This window comes from Anomaloglossus baeobatrachus, unplaced genomic scaffold (genome assembly GCF_048569485.1).
Source record: "Anomaloglossus baeobatrachus isolate aAnoBae1 unplaced genomic scaffold, aAnoBae1.hap1 Scaffold_4772, whole genome shotgun sequence".
NCBI lineage: Eukaryota > Metazoa > Chordata > Amphibia > Anura > Aromobatidae > Anomaloglossus > Anomaloglossus baeobatrachus.
This window is the reverse complement of record NW_027444118.1, coordinates 3,857-28,783: the sequence shown is the minus strand read 5'-3', so window position 1 is coordinate 28,783 and position 24,927 is coordinate 3,857. Positions and strand designations below refer to the sequence as shown.

Below are 24,927 nucleotides of genomic sequence, written 5' to 3'. Positions count from 1 at the left end.
ATTAGGCGGGCCGCAGAGTTTAGGATTGATTGGAGGGGTGCAAGAGTGTTGGAAAGGAGGTCAGAGAGCAGGAGGTTGCAGTAGTCGAGGCGGGAGATGATGAGGGCATGTACTAATGTTTTTGCTGATTCTTGGTTAAGGAAAGCACGGATCCGGGAGATATTTTTGAGTTGCAGTCGGCATGAGGTGAAGAGGGCTTGGATGTGTGGCTTGAAGGATAGAGCAGAGTCGAGGGTTACTCCAAGGCAACGAGCTTGTGAGACTGGGGAGAGTGAGCAACCATCAAGTTTGATGGAAAGGCTTGTTGGAGGAGGTGAGTGAGGAGGGGGAAAGACAATGAACTCTGTTTTGTCCATGTTAAGCTTTAGGAATCACGATAGAGTTTAATCCTCATATTGGGAGGACTTTAGTGGGTCTGTAGGCTACCAGATGTCTTCAAGTAGATCACTAGTACATAGCAGTCTGCTTAAAGATAGTATTTTTGGGCCTTCTCTGGTCAAGGAGCACAGTGACAGATTTGGTGGGCTGATATTTCAATACTTTGATTTTGACCCTCGTATCAGGAACTGTTTAGTGGGTCTCAAAGATGTCCTCTGGTAGAGGACCACAACCCTGTAGCTATATCCTTCTTCTGAGCATTTTCTTATTCAAGATAGTCTTTTGAGGAAGGTTTGAACTTCTATGATGCCTTCATTGGCAGGAGACCCAGTGACAGACCGGGGGTTCTTTCTTTCCATACAGCCCGATATTGATCCTCATATCCACTAGCTTGGCTCTATAAGAACGTCTCAAAAAGTCCTTTAGTCATGGCCTTCATTTTGGTATTTCCTTATTCAAGGTGGTCTTTTAGGGAAAGACCGGCACCTCTATGGGTGTCTTCTCGGCGCATCAGTTGCACAAAATGATTGAGTGACAGACGTGGCTATTGTTCAGTTTCCATATAGAGTGCCCCTCGGATTAGGAGGTGCTTAGTGAGACCTACGTCTTGTAGAGGCCCTCATACAAGGAGGCCTAGTGACAGATGCCCCTTAAAATTCACCACGGCGCTCGTGGATCACACCATCCCCTGGGGATTTCAGGCAGAATACAGTAAGTTTCTTGAATACCAAGTGTTAGATTTATGAGGAGCATAAATGAACGCAGGACAGACGCGGTAATTCCGATGGTCCCATTGGGACGGTCTCTTCTGCTAATACTGCTCTATGGAAAACATTTCCGTCTACCACTGAGAGAACACAGTGTCTCCATCCACTGAAGCTGCAGATTAAATTATCCTGGCTCGGAGAACAAGAGAACATTTCTGGTTGGGGATTAGTACATTTTGCCCCTGTGAGATGATTATTAATGACGTATCTCCTTAATTCGAGCGTTCCGCTAACACCTTCACCAAGGTATCTCGAATTACCCAACCTGAGACTGGACATAGTCATCAGTGACTACGGCGCCAATGCTTCTAGACTTTCCGTTCTACGGTTCATCCGTAGAGTCAAACACCCAAGAAATATTGTGATGTGGCTCGGTACAGGACGGATCATTCCGAAATGTCTCTGCCTGGATGTGGGAATTGTTCTTCTCACTCCGAAAATCGTAGGAAGGATTGACATCATGGAACAGGGAAGTGAGGAGATAGGTGGGTCTGCTGTGTAGGAGCATAAATCACTGCCATCAATACAATTCTGACCGGTTAGTTATCGTTCTAGACTATCAAGTGCAAAAGTATAAAATCTACATGGGATGGGGATAGATAGATTAGATAGATCGATCGATCTGGTGACCTTCTACCCCAAAGTCTGTTTCCTTCTCTGTTGACCCATAGCTTGGCTTGGCCTTGTCTAAATCCTGAAGGTCTGTTACTTCTACATTTGCTTCTATTCCCTTGATTTGTGGTTACAGGTGTTCTCACTTGTTTATTGTCTTTGTCCAGTCACTTTCCGGGTGGGGACATTAATACTGCCCTATTCCAGACATTCTCTGCAGGCTATATTCATTTCTGTTTGGATGGCTACTGAGGAGATCTTGCCTTGCTGCTAGTAATTCTGCCTGTTTCACTGAGACCGGATTAGTATTTACTCTGTGTGTTCTCATTTTTCTCGCCTACACCTTCCTTCTGTTTTCTATTAGGATGGTTATCGGTTTCACTTGCTTACATTTATTATTTCTCCTTTGTCTACTTGTGTTCGTCTTTTGTTTCTACTCACTTTTTGTTTTTTTGTCTACCACTGAACTCTTTCCTTATCCTGGTTAATTGTGTGTAGCTACCTCCCCACTCGTTTCTTAGGAGGAACAAGAAACGGTTTGACGGCCTTTTAGGGTCTGAACCGTGGTTATCTAGTCATGTGGCTAGGGACTAATAGTCTGTTGAGGACACAGTAGGTCGTGAGGGAGGCTAAAGTGGTTTTGACTTCTTTTCTCCCTTTACCTGTGTGTCAGTTTATAGGTGCATAACAATATGCAGGAATTTGGTTAACCACAGGAATTTCAGACACATACATGCACTCAGGTATCTTACAGCAGGGATACAGTTAACCACTGGAGTACCAGATAAGTACACAAAATCAGTTATCTTGCCAAAAGGATACGGTTAACCACAGGAATAGCAGATACATTTGTGAAATCAGTAATCTTGCAGCAAAGATACGGTTAACCACAGGAATAGCAGATACATTTGTGAAATCAGTTATCTTGCAACAAGTATACGGTTAACCACAGGAATAGCAGATACATTTGTGAAATCAGTTATCTTGCAGCAAGGATACGGTTAACCACAGGAATAGCAGATACATTTGTGAAATCAGTTATCTTGCAGCAAGGATACGGTTAACCACAGGAATAGCAGATATATTTGTGAAATCAGTTATCTTACAGCAAAGAAACGGTTAACCACAGGAATAGCAGATAAATACATGAAATCTAGTATGTTGCAGCAATGATACAGTTAACCACAGGAGCAGGACTGTTGCAAACAGTGATAAATAAATTAAACAGGTATCTTAATAGTAGAAATCAGTTTGTAACTGGTAGCTTGACTCAGCAGAGTAACAGGATTCACTAGATTCAGACAGTAAATAGTAGTTGGATGCTGAAAAGCAGGTAGGAATTGGATGATTGGAATGAATTAAGCCTCGCTCTTCTGACCCAGATCTCAGACAAGAAATATTGATCAATAGAAAAAAAATACTTGGCCCTCACATATCCTAAGTGTGTAACCACGTTTCCGTCTATTGATATGGATACTGAGTATTCCTGTCATGAGGACCCTGTATATTGAATGGCTGAATATAGCACCGGTTAATCGGTACACAACAGCTGGGATTTTTTCTATTGATCGGTGGGGTTAGAAGCCTTATCCGTATGTACCACTTTTGCATTTTATTTTCACGATATCCTCTTGGACACTGCGTGTATATATTGTTTCCCCAAAAACCTGCTGGTGATGCCGCTCGATGTGGAGGTTAAGTGGTTACGTTGGTAGCTTCGGGGCCCACCGGGATTTCTCCGGCTGTCCGGTGGGCCAGTCCGTGCCCACCTAGATAGGTGGGAGATAGAAGGATAGATTGGTATGAAAGAGACAGAAGACAGAAGAATTCAGATGACAGAAGATAAGTTGAAGACGGATCTAGGAAATCGTAGAGACATTTTCCGGAAAGCTGAAATGTAGAGTAACAGTGTCAGTGACGCACGGGCCTTTATCTGCTCCCATCTTCCCATCTCCGTGTCCTTCTGGCTCATCCGAGAACAGAAGCTGGATAATGGATTTAATGTCCTCACCCCACTTCCCTTGTCGGCCCCCAAAGAACTAAAGTCTTTCCGGCCAAGTGATGTCACCGGCCTCCAGTCCCACATGTAAGACAACAATCCCTGTTTTCCCAGCTGGACGGTGCTTTGATTACCAGTCTCTCATAGATGGTGGTAAAAATACCCCCCCCCCCCCCGCATCGGCACCACCAGAGCAGATCTTTATGAGAAGTGACGACCTGTGGCTGTGCTGCACCCGTCCTACGTACCTGCAGCTACCGGGTGCATTTTCCCATGATGGCTATGTACATATAATATGGAGTTAATTATTTTGTACTGATTTGGCGTCACATCCAGAGTTACCTTCAAAATTTTGCTGGGAATCCTACAAAGAGAGTCTGGAGGATTCAGTATGTCCATGCATTACTTAGTCCATTGATTAGTCTTGTAATACTTCATTTCTCCTCCGGGGGCACTGCAGGGACATGGAACACTCCCTTTGCCATCATTGATCACAGCTGACCTCTCTGTTTTTAAGCAAAATCTCATTAGCACCATTTTCTTAATTGATTATTGTATCCTTACAATGTCCTAGGTAACCTGAGCTTGTAAATGTCAATACTGAGAATAAATTACTCCCTAAATTGACAATTATGGGCATAAAAAAGTGAGTCCCGCCCCCCTTGACTCCTTAGAGACATTTCTTCTCCTTCAGGACGTGATGAACTTGTTATGTAACCTATTACATTACCATCTTGTCATTCTATTAGAAAAACTATTAAAGCAATTTAAGGGGCCATGACCAGATCCCATTACGGTTCCAAAATTTTTTATCCAAAATCTCTTTCCACGCTGATGTTTTTTGTTTTTTCTTTGAGGTGACGAGCCAATGTGAATGTTTACTTACTTCCGGTCTGTTTTTAGTGGACTTATCAGATTCCCATTAAGGTCCCAAAATGTCTTGGTTCCCAGACTATTTTTGCTTTCATATTTTAAAGGAAATGCCTCTATAAGACCCTTCCCCCAAAACATTTGCACTGTAGGCAGCACCTTGCTCACTAGTAACCAGTAGTTAACATTACATAAACTTACAACTGAGGATCCAACTATGGTTACAAAAAGTTATCCCGCGCCCTTGACTCCTGATAAATACATCTGGTCTTATAGGAAGTGATCAACAGACTATGTAACTCCTCAGCCAAAAATGTGATATGAGCTAAAACATGGGAAATGGTAAAGAACTTTCTGCCCCTGTTTACAGTACATCGGTGCCTAGTGGGTCTATGGTTACAACTGTAAAACCATACCGATGTACCGGACGGGTTAACAATGAGATGGCAAACTGTCTTAGTAGCCAAATTCAGTTTCCGCTTTGAATTTTAAAGGGGGTGGTCCTATGTGACAGTTGAGCTTGTCCCTGTTATGGGGGTACATTATTGCCTAGGGGATCTAATTTTAGATGGGCTGGACAGGTTCCCATTACGGTTCCAAAATGTCTTATTTCTCAAATGCTTTTTTAAATTTGATTTTATAAAAGAGAATGAACCAATGTGATCCCTCCCTACCAAACATTAAAAATAAAAAAAAAATAGAAGTAGGTGGTAGTCACCATTGTCTACAAAAAACCAGCCCCTTAGGTGCCAATTATGGGCACAAAAAGGAGAGTCTCGCCTCCCCCGGTTCTTAAGAAATAGATCTCCTTCGTCTTCTTCTTCTTCAGGAATATCAACAATATACATATATGTGTATATACATATATCTTATAGAATCATGTGACCTTTATTGGTTCCTTTGATTGGCTATACGATATCAAAAGGGGGAGGGGCCTATGTAACTTGTGTAAGTACAATGGTGTCTATAGTGTCTAAGTTTTAGGGCATAGTATATTTCAAGTGAGCCAGACAGGTTTCCTTAAAAGCTCCAAAGTTCAATTCCCATATCCTGTTTACACTTTCATATTTTAAAAGGGGAGGGGCCTATGTGAGAAGTAAGCTACCTCCTGTTATGATCGTACAATTGCTATAGTTATAAGGTATCGAAGCTATAAAACATTTTGATTGAGCCGGACAGGTTCCTATTAAGGTTCCAAAAGAAATCTTTTGCCACATTCTGTTTCTGCTATTGTGTTTTTAAAGGGGAGGGGCCTATGTGAGAAGTAAGCTACTTCCTCTTATGGGCATACAATTGCTATAATTATATAATATTTAAGCTGTTAAACATTTTGAGTCAGCCGGACAGGTTCCCATTAACGTCCCAAAATAAAGCATTTACCAGATTCTATTTCCGCTATTGTGTTTTTAAAGGGTAGGGGCCTATGTGACTATTAAGGTACTTCCTGTTATGGGGGTACAGAAGTGCCAAGTGGGTCTATGTTGATAAGATGTCTACAGCTAGAAAAAAAATTTGATTGGGCCTGAACAGGTACCCATGGCGGTTCCCAAACCTCTCACTTCCCAGATTCTATTTCCACTTTGAAGTTTTTATTGACTCCTTCACAAAGAGACTGACTCTCTATTTAGTGACCGCACTCCACATGACTCCCGTCTGTCCATCTGCGGTGCTCAGATAAATCCCGTCGGTGACTTAAAAAAAATCTTATTTTCTGTCAAACTTGCATATTTGTAAACCACAAAGTTTGGGTGATGACTCACGTAGAGCTAATAACAGTAACACGTGGTGGGGAATGTTTGTGTTCGGTGTGCAGGAACACCGTCTGACGATGATTACAGCTGTGAAGCAAATATTCCCATAGTTCGCCACGTAGAAAGTTTTTAGGGATTATTAGAATTTTTAGTAACCCCAAAACTATGATCGTCTCGTCAGTTTTTGGATTGCACGACTTTACATTTTTGGATACCATATAGTCACTGAATCGATCACTCTGGTCGCTGCTGGATTATTGGACGTTTTTATATATATTTCATTGGTTTCAGATGATTCCTTGTTTTCTTTTCCAGGTAAAGGTTGACAATCAGTACGACTTCCAGGATATGTCCAGCATCGTGGCCATGGCAAAGACCTACGTGACCAGCGAGCCCTTCATAGACTCCAAATACGACATCCGCATCCAGAAGATCGGGAATAACTATAAGGCCTATATGTGAGTGTGACTCCGCTGCACGGTGCCATCGCCTCCCCTGCACTGCCCCATATACTATGGGTATGGCCAAGAATGGGGCAGCAGATGACTACATCATATGTGAAACATGTCACGTGGGCAGTAAAGGGTTAAGTGCGCAGATTCGGTGTGAGGTGAGGTCACCGCAGGTTCCTGGACGCGGAGTTTGTTTAGTTCATGTATCTGCTGCCGTCATTTCGGAGACCAGCCCCGGGGTCCTTGCCCTGTCTACACAGATGGGATTACTGGAAGACAAGATGATGTCAGGAGCCGCCGACCAAAAGACACCGGACATGTGGTGACTGCGGAGACAGGGATGGGGGATCCCCAGGAAGTGGAGGGAGGACCCCGGTGATTCACCGGGAGGGAGATTATCTGAGGATAATATACAGTAAGTCAGTATAGAACATGGCCTCTGTGCCCTAATAATCCCACCACACCGTTACCTCCTGTGTTATACTCCAGAGCTGCACTCACTATTCTGCTGCTGCAGTCACTGTGTACATACATTACTGATCCTGAGTTACCTCCTGTATTATACTCCAGAGCTGCACTCACTATTCTGCTGGTGCAGTCACTGTGTACATACATTACTGATCCTGAGTTACCGCCTGTATTATACTCCAGAGCTGCACTCCCTATTCTGCTGCTGCAGTCACTGTGTACATACATTACATTACTGATCCTGAGTTACCGCCTGTATTATACTCCAGAGCTGCACTCACTATTCTGCTGGTGCAGTCACTGTGTACATACATTACATTACTGATCCTGAGTTACCTCCTGTATTATACTCCAGAGCTGCACTCACTATTCTGCTGGTGCAGTCACTGTGTACATACATTACATTACTGATCCTGAGTTACCTCCTGTATTATACTCCAGAGCTGCACTCCCTATTCTGCTGCTGCAGTCACTGTGTACTTACATTACTGATCCCGAGTTACCGCCTGTATTATACTCCAGAGCTGCACTCACTATTCTGCTGCTCCAGTCACTGTGTACTTACATTACTGATCCCGAGTTACCGCCTGTATTATACTCCAGAGCTGCACTCACTATTCTGCTGCTGCAGTCACTGTGTACATACATTACATTACTGATCCTGAGTTACCTCCTGTATTATACTCCAGAGCTGCACTCACTATTCTGCTGGTGCAGTCACTGTGTACATACATTACTGATCCTGAGTCACCTCCTGTATTATACTCCAGAGCTGCACTCCCTATTCTGCTGCTGCAGTCACTGTGTACTTACTGATCCCAAGTTACCGCCTGTATTATACTCCAGAGCTGCACTCACTATTCTGCTGGTGCAGTCACTGTGTACATACATTACATTACTGATCCTGAGTTACCGCCTGTATTATACTCCAGAGCTGCACTCACTATTCTGCTGGTGCAGTCACTGTGTACATACATTACATTACTGATCCCGAGTTACCGCCTGTATTATACTCCAGAGCTGCACTCACTATTCTGCTGCTGCAGTCACTGTGTATATACATTACTGATCCTGAGTTACCTCCTGTATTATACTCCAGAGCTGCACTCACTATTCTGCTGGTGCAGTCACTGTGTACATACATTACATTACTGATCCTGAGTTACCTCCTGTATTATACTCCAGAGCTGCACTCACTATTCTGCTGGTGCAGTCACTGTGTACATACATTACTGATCCTGAGTCACCTCCTGTATTATACTCCAGAGCTGCACTCCCTATTCTGCTGCTGCAGTCACTGTGTACTTACTGATCCCAAGTTACCGCCTGTATTATACTCCAGAGCTGCACTCACTATTCTGCTGGTGCAGTCACTGTGTACATACATTACATTACTGATCCTGAGTTACCGCCTGTATTATACTCCAGAGCTGCACTCACTATTCTGCTGGTGCAGTCACTGTGTACATACATTACATTACTGATCCCGAGTTACCGCCTGTATTATACTCCAGAGCTGCACTCACTATTCTGCTGCTGCAGTCACTGTGTACATACATTACATTACTGATCCTGAGTTACCTCCTGTATTATACTCCAGAGCTGCACTCACTATTCTGCTGGTGCAGTCACTGTGTACATACATTACTGATCCTGAGTCACCTCCTGTATTATACTCCAGAGCTGCACTCCCTATTCTGCTGCTGCAGTCACTGTGTACTTACTGATCCCAAGTTACCGCCTGTATTATACTCCAGAGCTGCACTCACTATTCTGCTGGTGCAGTCACTGTGTACATACATTACATTACTAATCCTGAGTTACCGCCTGTATTATACTCCAGAGCTGCACTCACTATTCTGCTGGTGCAGTCACTGTGTACATACATTACATTACTGATCCTGAGTTACCGCCTGTATTATACTCCAGAGCTGCACTCACTATTCTGCTGCTGCAGTCACTGTGTACATACATTACATTACTGATCCCGAGTTACCGCCTGTATTATACTCCAGAGCTGCACTCACTATTCTGCTGCAGTCACTATATATATACACATTACATTACTGATCCTGAGTTATGTCTTGTAATATTCTCCAGATCTGTCAGGAGCTTGGTGTAAAGATTGCATTACCCAGAACAAGTAGGGAATAATTCAGAATTGTGAATGCAGCTCTGGAGTACATTTTGTAGCCATAAAATCATCTTTGCTATTCTTTTAGTTTCCCGTTCACACCAATAAATTCTGAGCAGAGTTAACTCGGCCTCCCATTACGGTACCTTTGTGGCACAGCACAAAAATGCCCCTTGAGCCAAGCATTACCCTCCTACTGGTAATGATGATCCAGAATGTCTCATAATCCGGAATGTCTGATAATCTGGAATGTCTGATAATACGGAATGTCTGATAATCACACGTCTGATAATCCGGAATGTCTGATAATCCGGAATGTCTGATAATACGGAATGTCTGATAATCACACGTCTGATAATCCGGAATGTCTGATAATACGGAATGTCTGATAATCACACGTCTGATAATCTGGAATGTCTGATAATCCAGAATAACTGATAATCACACATGTCTGATAATACGGAATGTCTGATAATCCGGAATGTCTAAGAATCTGGGATGTCTGATAATCCAGGCTCATGGCTTTGTGCAGGGTCTGTGTGGTGACACATGGGGGTGCAGTGCTATCCTCCGCTGGCGCTCCGGTGACTCGTGTGATTAATGGCTGCAGCCGGATGACCCCACATGATGTTGGTGCACAGGGCACACAATGAAGCCATCACAGGCGGGCGCAGGTCCCCCTGGGAGATCCGCACATCAGGAAGCGCAGTACACGCACCCCGGGGGGACTCGGCTACGGAACAATACCGCGCTGTCTGCGAGGCCCGGGACGTGGTCTGAGGCCCGAGCCAACTGCCAACGGCGCAATCTAGGAGGAATAAAGCCGCAATGATGGGAACGTCAGCTGCAGCCCCCCGCTTCCTCCAGCCCTTTCATAGCAAGCGTGCACGGAATAGCAACCAGCTCTGCCCCAGCGAGGGTTAAATCCTGAGCGCGCTGCAGGTGCAGACCCCAGGAACAGGCCCCCGCATATCCCCCATCCCCCCCAATATCCCCATCTCCCCCCCATATCCCTCCATCCCCCCATCTCCCCCCATATCCCCCGCATATCCCCCCATATCCCCCCCATATCCCCCCATCCCCCCCATATCCCCCACATTTCCCCCCATCCCCCCATATCCCCCGCATATCCCCCATCTCCCCCCATATCCCCCGCATATCCCCCATCTCCCCCCATATCCACTGCATATCCCCCCATCTCCCCCCCATATCCCCCATCTCCCCCCCATATCCCCCATCTCCCCTCCATATCGCCCATCTCCCCCCCATATCCCCCATCTCCCCTCCATATCGCCCATCTTCCCCCCATATCCCCCATCTCCCCCCCATATCCCCCATCTCCCCTCCATATCGCCCATCTCCCCCCCATATCCCCCATCTCCCCTCCATATCGCCCATCTCCCCCCTATATCCCCCATTTCCCCTCCATATCGCCCATCTCCCCCCCATATCCCCCATCTCCCCCCCATATCCCCCATCTCCCCCCCATATCCCCATCTCCCCTCCATATCGCCCATCTCCCCCCATATCCCCATCTCCCCTCCATATCCCCCATCTCCCCCCCATCTCCCCTCCATATCGCCCATCTCCCCCCCCCATATCCTCCATCTCCCCTCCATATCACCCATCTCCCCCCATATCCCCCATCTCCCCCCCTTATCGCCCATCTCCCCCCCATATCCCCCATCTCCCCCCCCATATCCCCCATCTCCCCTCCATATCGCCCATCTCCCCCCAAATATCCCCCATCTCCCCTCCATATCGCCCATCTCCCCCCCCATATCCCCCATCTCCCCTCCATATCGCCCATCTCCCCCCCATATCCCCCATCTCCCCTCCATATCGCCCATCTCCCCCCCCATATCCCCCAACTCCCCTCCATATCGCCCATCTCCCCCCCATATCCCCCATCTCCCCTCCAAATCGCCCATCTCCCCCCCATATCCCCCATCTCCCCTCCATATCGCCCATCTCCCCCCCATATCCCCCATCTCCCCTCCATATCGCCCATCTCCCCCCCATATCCCCCATCTCCCCTCCATATCGCCCATCTCCCCTCCATATCGCCCCTCTCCCCCCCATATCCTCCATCTCCCCTCCATATCGCCCATCTCCCCCCCATATCCCCCATCTCCCCCCCATATCCCCATCTCCCCTCCATATCCCCCCATATCCCCCATCTCCCCCCCATATCCCCCTCTCCCAAAGCGGAGACACTTCGTGTGGTTTTACATTTGCTGTCAGTGAATGGAAACTTTCTTTTTGACCAAGAAAAAAGTCTTTAAAACTGTTACATAATATAATAATATATATAATAATAATATAAATATATACATAATATTTCTCACAGCTGTGTTTATTTATTTTAATTTAGGCGCACGTCTATATCCGGAAACTGGAAGGCAAACACCGGCTCTGCCATGCTGGAGCAGATCGCTATGACCGACAGGTAAGGAGACTGCCACAAAATAATGCTGAAAGCCACCACTAGGGGGAGTGCACGGAATTATGCTTATATGTGGTGGTGAGCTCCCCCTAGTGGTGGCTGCAGACAGGATCTTATCATGTATCTCTGTATACAGGGAGCTCCCCCTAGTGGTGGCTGCAGACAGGATCTTATCATGTATCTCTGTATACAGGGAGCTCCCCCTAGTGGTGACTGCAGACAGGATATTATCATATATCTCTGTATACAGGGAGCTCCCCCTAGTGGTGGCTGCAGACAGGATCTTATCATGTATCTCTGTATACAGGGAGCTCCCCCTAGTGGTGGCTGCAGACAGGATCTTATCATGTATCTCTGTATACAGGGAGCTCCCTCTAGTGGTGGCTGCAGACAGGAGCTTATCATGTATCTCTGTATACAGGGAGCTCCCCCTAGTGGTGGCTGCAGACAGGATCTTATCATGTATCTCTGTATACAGGGAGCTCCCCCTAGTGGTGGCTGCAGACAGCAGCTTATCATGTATCTCTGTATACAGGAAGCTCCCCCTAGTGGTGGCTGCAGACAGGATCTTATCATGTATCTGTATACAGGGAGCTCCCCCTAGTGGTGGCTGCAGACAGGACCTTATCATGTATCTCTGTATACAGGGAGCTCCCCCTAGTGGTGGCTGCAGACAGGATCTTATCATGTATCTCTGTATACAGGGAGCTCCCCCTAGTGGTGGCTGCAGACAGGATCTTATCATGTATCTCTGTATACAGGGAGCTCCCCCTAGTGGTAGCGGCAGACAGGATCTTATCATGTATCTCTGTATACAGGGAGCTCCCCCTAGTGGTGGCTGCAGACATGATCTTATCATGTATCTCTGTATACAGGGAGCTCCCCCTAGTGGTGGCTGCAGACAGGATCTTATCATGTATCTCTGTATACAGGGAGCTCCCCCTAGTGGTGGCTGCAGACAGGATCTTATCATGTATCTCTGTATACAGGGAGCTCCCCCTAGTGGTGGCTGCAGACAGGATCTTATCATGTATCTCTGTATACAGGGAGCTCCCCCTAGTGGTGGCTGCAGACAGGATCTTATCATGTATCTCTGTATACAGGGAGCTCCCTCTAGTGGTGGCTGCAGACAGGATCTTATCATGTATTTCTGTATACAGGGAGCTCCCCCTAGTGGTGGCTGCAGACAGGATCTTATCATGTATCTCTGTATACAGGGAGCTCCCCCTAGTGGTGGCTGCAGACAGGATCTTATCATGTATCTCTGTATACAGGGGGCTCCCCCTAGTGGTGGCTGCAGACATGATCTTATCATGTATCTCTGTATACAGGGAGCTCCCCCTAGTGGTGACTGCAGACAGGATCTTATCATGTATTTCTGTATACAGGGAGCTCCCCCTAGTGGTGGCTGCAGACAGGATCTTATCATGTATTTCTGTATACAGGGAGCTCCCCCTAGTGGTGGCTGCAGACAGGATCTTATCATGTATCTCTGTATACAGGGGGCTCCCCCTAGTGGTGGCTGCAGGCAGGATCTTATCATGTATCTCTGTATACAGGGAGCTCCCCCTAGTGGTGACTGCAGACAGGATCTTATCATGTATCTCTGTATACAGGGAGCTCCCCCTAGTGGTGGCTGCAGACAGGATCTTATCATGTATCTCTGTATACAGGGAGCTCCCCCTAGTGGTGGCTGCAGACAGGATCTTATCATGTATCCCTGTATACAGGGAGCTCCCCCTAGTGGTGGCTGCAGACAGGATCTTATCATGTATCTCTGTATACAGGGAGCTCCCCCTAGTGGTGACTGCAGACAGGATCTTATCATGTATCCTCTGTATACAGGGAGCTCCCCCTAGTGGTGACTGCAGACAGGATCTTATCATGTATCTCTGTATACAGGGAGCTCCCCCTAGTGGTGACTGCAGACAGGATCTTATCATGTATTTCTGTATACAGGGAGCTCCCCCTAGTGGTGACTGCAGACAGGATCTTATCATGTATCTCTGTATACAGGGAGCTCCCCCTAGTGGTGGCTGCAGACAGGATCTTATCATGTATCTCTGTATACAGGGAGCTCCCCCTAGTGGTGGCTGCAGACAGGATCTTATCATGTATCTCTGTATACAGGGAGCTCCCCCTAGTGGTGGCTGCAGACAGGATCTTATCATGTATCTCTGTATACAGGGAGCTCCCCCTAGTGGTGACTGCAGACAGGATCTTATCATGTATTTCTGTATACAGGGAGCTCCCCCTAGTGGTGACTGCAGACAGGATCTTATCATGTATTTCTGTATACAGGGAGCTCCCTCTAGTGGTGGCTGCAGACAGGATCTTATCATGTATTTCTGTATACAGGGAGCTCCCCCTAGTGGTGGCTGCAGACAGGATCTTATCATGTATCTCTGTATACAGGGAGCTCCCCCTAGTGGTGACTGCAGACAGGATCTTATCATGTATCTCTGTATACAGGGAGCTCCCCCTAGTGGTGGCTGCAGACAGGATCTTATCATGTATCTCTGTATACAGGGAGCTCCCCCTAGTGGTGGCTGCAGACAGGATCTTATCATGTATCTCTGTATACAGGGAGCTCCCCCTAGTGGTGACTGCAGACAGGATCTTATCATGTATTTCTGTATACAGGGAGCTCCCCCTAGTGGTGGCTGCAGACAGGATCTTATCATGTATTTCTGTATACAGGGAGCTCCCCCTAGTGGTGGCTGCAGACAGGATCTTATCATGTATCTCTGTATACAGGGGGCTCCCCCTAGTGGTGGCTGCAGGCAGGATCTTATCATGTATCTCTGTATACAGGGAGCTCCCCCTAGTGGTGGCTGCAGACAGGATCTTATCATGTATCTCTGTATACAGGGAGCTCCCCCTAGTGGTGGCTGCAGACAGGATCTTATCATGTATCTCTGTATACAGGGAGCTCCCCCTAGTGGTGGCTGCAGACAGGATCTTATCATGTATCTCTGTATACAGGGAGCTCCCCCTAGTGGTGACTGCAGACAGGATCTTATCATGTATTTCTGTATACAGGGAGCTCCCCCTAGTGGTGACTGCAGACAGGATCTTATCATGTATCTCTGTATACAGGGAGCTCCCCCTAGTGGTGGCTGCAGACAGGATCTTATCATGTATCTCTGTATACAGGGAGCTCCCCCTAGTGGTGGCTGCAGACAGGATCTTATCATGTATCTCTGTATACAGGGAGCTCCCCCTAGTGGTGGCTGCAGACAGGATCTTATCATGTATCTCTGTATACAGGGAGCTCCCCCTAGTGGTGAATGCAGACAGGATCTTATCATGTATTTCTGTATACAGGGAGCTCCCCCTAGTGGTGACTGCAGACAGGATCTTATCATGTATTTCTGTATACAGGGAGCTCCCTCTAGTGGTGGCTGCAGACAGGATCTTATCATGTATTTCTGTATACAGGGAGCTCCCCCTAGTGGTGGCTGCAGACAGGATCTTATCATGTATCTCTGTATACAGGGAGCTCCCCCTAGTGGTGACTGCAGACAGGATCTTATCATGTATCTCTGTATACAGGGAGCTCCCCCTAGTGGTGGCTGCAGACAGGATCTTATCATGTATCTCTGTATACAGGGAGCTCCCCCTAGTGGTGGCTGCAGACAGGATCTTATCATGTATCTCTGTATACAGGGAGCTCCCCCTAGTGGTGGCTGCAGACAGGATCTTATCATGTATCTCTGTATACAGGGAGCTCCCCCTAGTGGTGACTGCAGACAGGATCTTATCATGTATTTCTATATACAGGGAGCTCCCCCTAGTGGTGACTGCAGACAGGATCTTATCATGTATCTCTGTATACAGGGAGCTCCCCCTAGTGGTGGCTGCAGACAGGATCTTATCATGTATCTCTGTATACAGGGAGCTCCCTCTAGTGGTGGCTGCAGACAGGATCTTATCATGTATTTCTGTATACAGGGAGCTCCCCCTAGTGGTGGCTGCAGACAGGATCTTATCATGTATCTCTGTATACAGGGAGCTGCCCCTAGTGGTGGCTGCAGACAGGATCTTATCATGTATCTCTGTATACAGGGGGCTCCCCCTAGTGGTGGCTGCAGACATGATCTTATCATGTATCTCTGTATACAGGGAGCTCCCCCTAGTGGTGGCTGCAGACATGATCTTATCATGTATCTCTGTATACAGGGAGCTCCCCCTAGTGGTGACTGCAGACAGGATCTTATCATGTATTTCTGTATACAGGGAGCTCCCCCTAGTGGTGGCTGCAGACAGGATCTTATCATGTATTTCTGTATACAGGGAGCTCCCCCTAGTGGTGGCTGCAGACAGGATCTTATCATGTATCTCTGTATACAGGGGGCTCCCCCTAGTGGTGGCTGCAGACAGGATCTTATCATGTATCTCTGTATACAGGGAGCTCCCCCTAGTGGTGACTGCAGACAGGATCTTATCATGTATTTCTGTATACAGGGAGCTCCCCCTAGTGGTGACTGCAGACAGGATCTTATCATGTATCTCTGTATACAGGGAGCTCCCCCTAGTGGTGGCTGCAGACAGGATCTTATCATGTATCTCTGTATACAGGGAGCTCCCCCTAGTGGTGGCTGCAGACAGGATCTTATCATGTATCTCTGTATACAGGGAGCTCCCCCTAGTGGTGGCTGCAGACAGGATCTTATCATGTATCTCTGTATACAGGGAGCTCCCCCTAGTGGTGAATGCAGACAGGATCTTATCATGTATTTCTGTATACAGGGAGCTCCCCCTAGTGGTGACTGCAGACAGGATCTTATCATGTATTTCTGTATACAGGGAGCTCCCTCTAGTGGTGGCTGCAGACAGGATCTTATCATGTATTTCTGTATACAGGGAGCTCCCCCTAGTGGTGGCTGCAGACAGGATCTTATCATGTATCTCTGTATACAGGGAGCTCCCCCTAGTGGTGACTGCAGACAGGATCTTATCATGTATCTCTGTATACAGGGAGCTCCCCCTAGTGGTGGCTGCAGACAGGATCTTATCATGTATCTCTGTATACAGGGAGCTCCCCCTAGTGGTGGCTGCAGACAGGATCTTATCATGTATCTCTGTATACAGGGAGCTCCCCCTAGTGGTGGCTGCAGACAGGATCTTATCATGTATCTCTGTATACAGGGAGCTCCCCCTAGTGGTGACTGCAGACAGGATCTTATCATGTATTTCTATATACAGGGAGCTCCCCCTAGTGGTGACTGCAGACAGGATCTTATCATGTATCTCTGTATACAGGGAGCTCCCCCTAGTGGTGGCTGCAGACAGGATCTTATCATGTATCTCTGTATACAGGGAGCTCCCTCTAGTGGTGGCTGCAGACAGGATCTTATCATGTATTTCTGTATACAGGGAGCTCCCCCTAGTGGTGGCTGCAGACAGGATCTTATCATGTATCTCTGTATACAGGGAGCTGCCCCTAGTGGTGGCTGCAGACAGGATCTTATCATGTATCTCTGTATACAGGGGGCTCCCCCTAGTGGTGGCTGCAGACATGATCTTATCATGTATCTCTGTATACAGGGAGCTCCCCCTAGTGGTGGCTGCAGACATGATCTTATCATGTATCTCTGTATACAGGGAGCTCCCCCTAGTGGTGGCTGCAGACAGGATCTTATCATGTATCTCTGTATACAGGGGGCTCCCCCTAGTGGTGGCTGCAGACATGATCTTATCATGTATCTCTGTATACAGGGAGCTCCCCCTAGTGGTGGCTGCAGACATGATCTTATCATGTATCTCTGTATACAGGGAGCTCCCCCTAGTGGTGACTGCAGACAGGATCTTATCATGTATTTCTGTATACAGGGAGCTCCCCCTAGTGGTGGCTGCAGACAGGATCTTATCATGTATTTCTGTATACAGGGAGCTCCCCCTAGTGGTGGCTGCAGACAGGATCTTATCATGTATCTCTGTATACAGGGGGCTCCCCCTAGTGGTGGCTGCAGGCAGGATCTTATCATGTATCTCTGTATACAGGGAGCTCCCCCTAGTGGTGACTGCAGACAGGATCTTATCATGTATTTCTGTATACAGGGAGTTCCCCCTAGTGGTGGCTGCAGACAGGATCTTATCATGTATCTCTGTATACAGGGAGCTCCCCCTAGTGGTGGCTGCAGACAGGATCTTATCATGTGTCTCTGTATACAGGGAGCTCCCCCTAGTGGTGACTGCAGACAGGATCTTATCATGTGTCTCTGTATACAGGGAGCTCCCCCTAGTGGTGGCTGCAGACAGGATCTTATCATGTATCTCTGTATACAGGGAGCTCCCCCTAGTGGTGACTGCAGACAGGATCTTATCATGTATCTCTGTATACAGGGAGCTCCCCCTAGTGGTGGCTGCAGACAGGATCTTATCATGTATCTCTGTATACAGGGAGCTCCCCCTAGTGGTGACTGCAGACAGGATCTTATCATGTATCTCTGTATACAGGGAGCTCCCCCTAGTGGTGGCTGCAGACAGGATATTATCATGTATCTCTGTATACAGGAAGCTCCCCCTAGTAGTGGCTGCAGACAGGATATTATCATGTATCTCTGTATACAGGGAGCTCCCCCTAGTGGTGGCTGCAGACAGGATCTTATCATGTATCTCTGTATACAGGGAGCTCCCCCTAGTGGTGGCTGCAGACAGGATCTTATCATGTATCTCTGTATACAGGGAGCTCCCTCTAGTGGTGGCTGCAGACAGGATCTTATCATGTATCTCTGTATACAGGGAGCTCCCCCTAGTGGTGGCTGCAGACAGAATCTTATCATGTATCTCTGTATACAGGGAGCTCCCCCTAGTGGTGGCTGCAGACAGGATCTTATCATGTATCTCTGTATACAGGGAGCTCCCCCTAGTGGTGGCTGCAGACAGGATCTTATCATGTATCTCTGTATACAGGGGGCTCCCCCTAGTGGTGGCTGCAGACATGATCTTATCATGTATCTCTGTATACAGGGAGCTCCCCCTAGTGGTGACTGCAGACAGGATCTTATCATGTATTTCTGTATACAGGGAGCTCCCCCTAGTGGTGGCTGCAGACAGGATCTTATCATGTATCTCTGTATACAGGGGGCTCCCCCTAGTGGTGGCTGCAGGCAGGATCTTATCATGTATCTCTGTATACAGGGAGCTCCCCCTAGTGGTGACTGCAGACAGGATCTTATCATGTATTTCTGTATACAGGGAGTTCCCCCTAGTGGTGGCTGCAGACAGGATCTTATCATGTATCTCTGTATACAGGGAGCTCCCCCTAGTGGTGGCTGCAGACAGGATCTTATCATGTGTCTCTGTATACAGGGAGCTCCCCCTAGTGGTGACTGCAGACAGGATCATATCATATATCTCTGTATACAGGGAGCTCCCCCTAGTGGTGGCTGCAGACAGGATCTTATCATGTGTCTCTGTATACAGGGAGCTGCCCCTAGTGGTGGCTGCAGACAGGATCTTATCATGTATCTCTGTATACAGGGAGCTCCCCCTAGTGGTGGCTGCAGACAGGATCTTATCATGTATCTCTGTATACAGGGAGCTCCCCCTAGTGGTGGCTGCAGACAGGATCTTATCATGTATCTCTGTATACAGGGAGATCCCCCCTAGTGGTGGCTGCAGACAGGATCTTATCATGTATCTCTGTATACAGGGAGCTCCCCCTAGTGGTGACTGCAGACAGGATCTTATCATGTATCTCTGTATACAGGGAGCTCCCCCTAGTGGTGACTGCAGACAGGATCTTATCATGTATCTGTGTATACAGGGAGCTCCCCCTAGTGGTGGCTGCAGACAGGATCTTATCATGTATCTCTGTATACAGGGAGCTCCCCCTAGTGGTGACTGCAGACAGGATCTTATCATGTGTCTCTGTATACAGGGAGCTCCCCCTAGTGGTGACTGCAGACAGGATCTTATCATGTATCTCTGTATACAGGGAGCTCCCCCTAGTGGTGGCTGCAGACAGGATCTTATCATGTATCTCTGTATACAGGGAGATCCCCCTAGTGGTGGCTGCAGACAGGATCTTATCATGTATCTCTGTATACAGGGAGCTCCCCCTAGTGGTGACTGCAGACAGGATCTTATCATGTATCTCTGTATACAGGGAGCTCCCCCTAGTGGTGACTGCAGACAGGATCTTATCATGTATCTCTGTATACAGGGAGCTCCCCCTAGTGGTGGCTGCAGACAGGATCTTATCATGTATCTCTGTATACAGGGAGCTCCCCCTAGTGGTGGCTGCAGACAGGATCTTATCATGTATTTCTGTATACAGGGAGCTCCCCCTAGTGGTGGCTGCAGATAGGATCTCATCATGTATCTCTGTATACAGTGAGCTCCCCCTAGTGGTGGCTGCAGACAGGATCTTATCATGTATCTCTGTATACAGGGAGCTCCCCCTAGTGGTGGCTGCAGAAGATATAACTGATTTACTTCTATAACTGGAGCTTTGTGTCAGTCCTTTCCAGTAGAAGTACATAGGAATGTTGTATTTATCGTCTCAGGTACCGGCTATGGGCAGACTCCTGTGCTGAGATGTTTGGCGGTTTGGACATTTGCGCAGTGAAGGCCGTACACAGCAAAGATGACAAAGATTATATTATTGAGGTGAGTAAAGGCCAGGTCAAAAGAAACAAGCCCTCCATTCACAGGTTAATGGAGGTGACAGAATCAAGATAATATTGCCACGTAGTCCACATAATCTAGCCAAATAATTTCTAAACAATTTGTTGTACCCCCCCTTTATATAACACAGATAACGCTGCCATATAGTGTATACAATCCGAAGTACATCACTATCTACTTCCAGATAATACCTCTTAAAATTTGCATTCATAATACTGCCTGATATCGCATAATACCGCCATAGTCTGCAAAATAATAAAAGGCGTTTTGATTTTATTCCCTTTAGTTCATCAGACAAGGTATACACATTGTTTTTTTCCTTCCCAGCACATCATGGCCATATACATATTCTAATAAATTATATGGCCCCGCCCCTCATTCTATGGCTTTTTATAACTCCACCCCTCATTCTATGGTTTTTTATAACTTCGCCCCTCATTCTATGGTTTTTTATAACTTCGCCCCTCATTCTATGGTTTTTTATAACTTCGCCCCTCATTCTATAGTTTTTTATAACTTCGCCCCTCATTCTATGGTTTTTTATAACTCCGCCCCTCATTATATCAATTTGTTTTTATAGCTTTGCCCCTTCATTCTATGGTTTTTTATAACTCCGCCCCTCATTATATCGATTTGTTTTTATAGCTTTGCCCCTTCATTCTATGGCTTTTTATAACTCCACCCCTCATTCTATGGTTTTTTATAACTTCGCCCCTCATTCTATGGTTTTTTATAACTTCGCCCCTCATTCTATGGTTTTTTATAACTCCACCCCTCATTCTATGGTTTTTTATAACTCCACCCCTCATTCTATGGTTTTTTATAACTCCACCCCTCATTCTATGGTTTTTTATAACTCCACCCCTCATTCTATGTTTTTTTATAACTCCGCCCCTCACTATATCGATTTGTTTTTTATAGCTTTGCCCCTTCATTCTATTCCTTATTATAGCTCCGCCACTTATTCCATCTTTTTATAGCCTCGGTCTTCATTCTATGGATGTTTATAGCCCTGCCCCCATTCTATGGATTTTTATAGCTCCGCCCCTCAGTTTGTATTTTTATTATAGCTCCGCCCCTCATTCTATGGCTGTTTATAGCCCCACCCCTAAGTCTATGGCTGTTTATAGCTCCGCCCCTCATTTTTTGGCTTTTTAGCACCCCACCCCTCATTATGTTTTTTATAGCTCCGCCTCTCATATTTTTGGCTTTATATTGCCCCGCCCCTCATTTTATTTTTTATTATAGCTCCACCCCTCATTTTATGGCTTCTTATATCATTCTCCGCCAATCTCCCAGAGACAGATCTGTTTCCTTCCTCTTGTGCTGGTGTCACTTGAGGACAGCGGCGGTGCGGTGACTATTTTTGGTCTCGGGCTCCTCGGGAGGAATGCTGATGACCGCTCCAGATGCTCCCGTAGATGCTGGGTCACGGTGTCGTCGTCGTGGTGTGCAGTTAATGAGCCGCCTGCATCACTCACTTCTTTCAACACTTTCCTAGTACTAATTCCTATTGAAAAATCTGCTTTATTTTTCATAAAACAGCGCCCGCTCGTTCCTGTGGCCATGTCTGGTACTGCAGCTCACTTTTATTCTTGTGATTAGGCCAGACTTGTTGGAACCTTTTTTCGCAGAGGATCTATAGGGTGAACCTGCCATTTTTCCGTCTCCAGGTGATGGACAGCTCGATGCCGCTGATCGGAGAACACGTGGAGGAAGACCGGCAGCTCGTGGCCGATCTGGTGGTGGCTAAAATGACGGAGCACGTCCAGATGAAGTCTCCGGCAGCCCCGCTCCAAAGAAATCAGGTGTGTCCACCTGACAACCCTGCACGCCAGAAATCACAACAGAGGTTGTCAGTTGTCAGGGAATGAGATATCCAAGAATGGTTTTCACGGATTTAAAGGGGCGGTGTATTAAAGAAACTGCCCCCATATTCAGCAGTGCCAACACACTGTGTGTATACCTCATTTTCAGTGCCAGTCTGGCCTAGTGCCACGCCAGGCAAAGTCACTGCAGCGCCACGAGTGGGCGAGGAGCTCCCCGCAGAGGGCGAGAACCAACAGTGACCGTGAAAAACCCCATCTCTTCTCTCCCAGCCGCAACAGATGCAGCCGCAGGCGGTCAAACCCCAGATGCAGCCCCAGCCGGGGCCACCAGGAGCGGGGGGCGCCACAACGCCAGCTCAGCCAAGACCGTCCCCACAAGGTAAACGCTAACAGGTCTGCACACGCCCAAATGAAGCCCCCACTAAGGGGCCGATGCCTCCACCGGAGACCCCCTTTATCCCACCAACAAAGCAGCATCAGGAATCTGTTCTGGTGCGCTGGAGCCATCTGCTGGTCACAGTTAGTACTGCAGCGACTCTGACAGCTGAGGGCTCGCTACTATCACCGCTTAATGTGTCATATATAATGTTACAAACATGATCATTTCCATTCACTGAAAGCAAAAAACACCATAAATGAAGATCGGGAATGATTTATATTTCTACAGCGTTAACCTAAGTGATATCTTTCCATAAAGGTGGAGCTCGTCCAGCGCAGGGGGCCCCCTCCTCCAGGACAGCAGCCCCCCAACAGCAAAGGCTTTCTCCACAGGGACAGCAGCCCCCCCAGACCTCCCAGCCGAGCTCACCGCAGCCTCAGAGGTCTCCAAATTCTCCCCAGCTCCCCAGACCTGCGAGCGGTACCCCTCCAGGGCAAACGCCCACCAAATCTGCAGCTGCATCCCCCCAACAGCCAAGACCTCCAGCACAAGGGCAGGCGCAGAACCAACAGGCAGCGCCTGGAGCAGCAGCAAAGAGCCAGCCGGCACCACATCCGCACCTCAAGTGAGTCGTGTGTGACCGATAACTGCAGGGGGCAGTATTATAGTAGTTATATTCCTGTACATAGGGGCAGTATTATAGTAGTTATATTCTTGTACATATAGGGCAGTATTATAGTAGTTATATTCTTGTATATAGGGGGCAGTATTATAGTAGTTATATTCTTGTACATAGAGGCAGTATTATAGTAGTTATATTCTTGTACATAGGGGCAGTATTATAGTAGTTATATTCTTGTATATAGGGGGCAGTATTATAGTAGTTATATTCTTGTATATAGGGGGCAGTATTATAGTAGTTATATTCTTGTACATAGGGGGCAGTATTATAGTAGTTATATTCTTGTATATAGGGGGCAGTATTATAGTAGTTATATTCTTGTATATAGGGGGCAGTATTATAGTAGTTATATTCTTGTATATAGGGGGCAGTATTATAGTAGTTATATTCTTGTATATAGGAGGCAGTATTATAGTAGTTATATTCTTGTACATATAGGGCAGTATTATAGTAGTTATATTCTTGTACATAGGGGGCAGTATTATAGTAGTTATATTCTTGTACATAGGGGGCAGTATTATAGTAGTTATATTCTTGTACATAGGGGGCAGTATTATAGTAGTTATATTCTTGTACATAGGGGGCAGTATTATAGTAGTTATATTCTTGTACATATAGGGCAGTATTATAGTAGTTATATTCTTGTACATAGGGGGCAGTATTATAGTAGTTATATTCTTGTACATAGGGGCAGTATTATAGTAGTTATATTCTTGTACATAGGGGGCAGTATTATAGCAGTTACATTCTGGTACATAGGGGGCAGTATTATAGCAGTTATATTCTTGTACATAGGAGCAGTATTATAGTAGTTATATTCTTGTATATAGGAGCAGTATTATAGTAGTTATATTCTTGTATATAGGGGGCAGTATTATAGTAGTTATATTCTTGTACATAGGGGGCAGTATTATAGTAGTTATATTCTTGTACATATAGGGCAGTATTATAGTAGTTATATTCTTGTACATAGGGGGCAGTATTATAGTAGTTATATTCTTGTACATAGGGGCAGTATTATAGTAGTTATATTCTTGTACATAGGGGGCAGTATTATAGCAGTTACATTCTGGTACATAGGGGGCAGTATTATAGCAGTTATATTCTTGTACATAGGAGCAGTATTATAGTAGTTATATTCTTGTACATAGGGGCAGTATTATAGTAGTTATATTCTTGTACATAGGGGCAGTATTATAGTAGTTATATTCTTGTACATAGGAGCAGTATTATAGCAGTTATATTCTTGTACATAGGGGCAGTATTATAGTAGTTAAATTCTTGTACATAGGAGCAGTATTATAGTAGTTATATTCTTGTACATAGGGGCAGTATTATAGTAGTTATATTCTTGTATATAGGGGCGGTATTATAGCAGTTATATTCTTGTATATAGGGGCAGTATTATAGTAGTTATATTCTTGTACATAGGGGCAGTATTATAGTAGTTATATTCTTGTACATAGGGGCAGTATTATAGTAGTTATATTCTTGTATATAGGGGCGGTATTATAGCAGTTATT

General features: G+C 46.4%; 1 protein-coding gene across 1 annotated transcript; it reads left to right on the top strand.

Moving 5' to 3' along the window:
• Positions 1–6,692: 6,692 nt before the first annotated feature.
• On the top strand, positions 6,693–23,347 carry LOC142281609 (synapsin-3-like; the record flags this gene model as incomplete). Its single annotated transcript, XM_075332873.1, has 6 exons — positions 6,693–6,835; positions 11,806–11,880; positions 20,394–20,496; positions 22,188–22,322; positions 22,614–22,722; positions 23,041–23,347. Coding segments are annotated over 6 exons (872 nt in total), but the record flags the coding sequence as incomplete, so codon positions are not given.
• Positions 23,348–24,927: the final 1,580 nt, after the last annotated feature.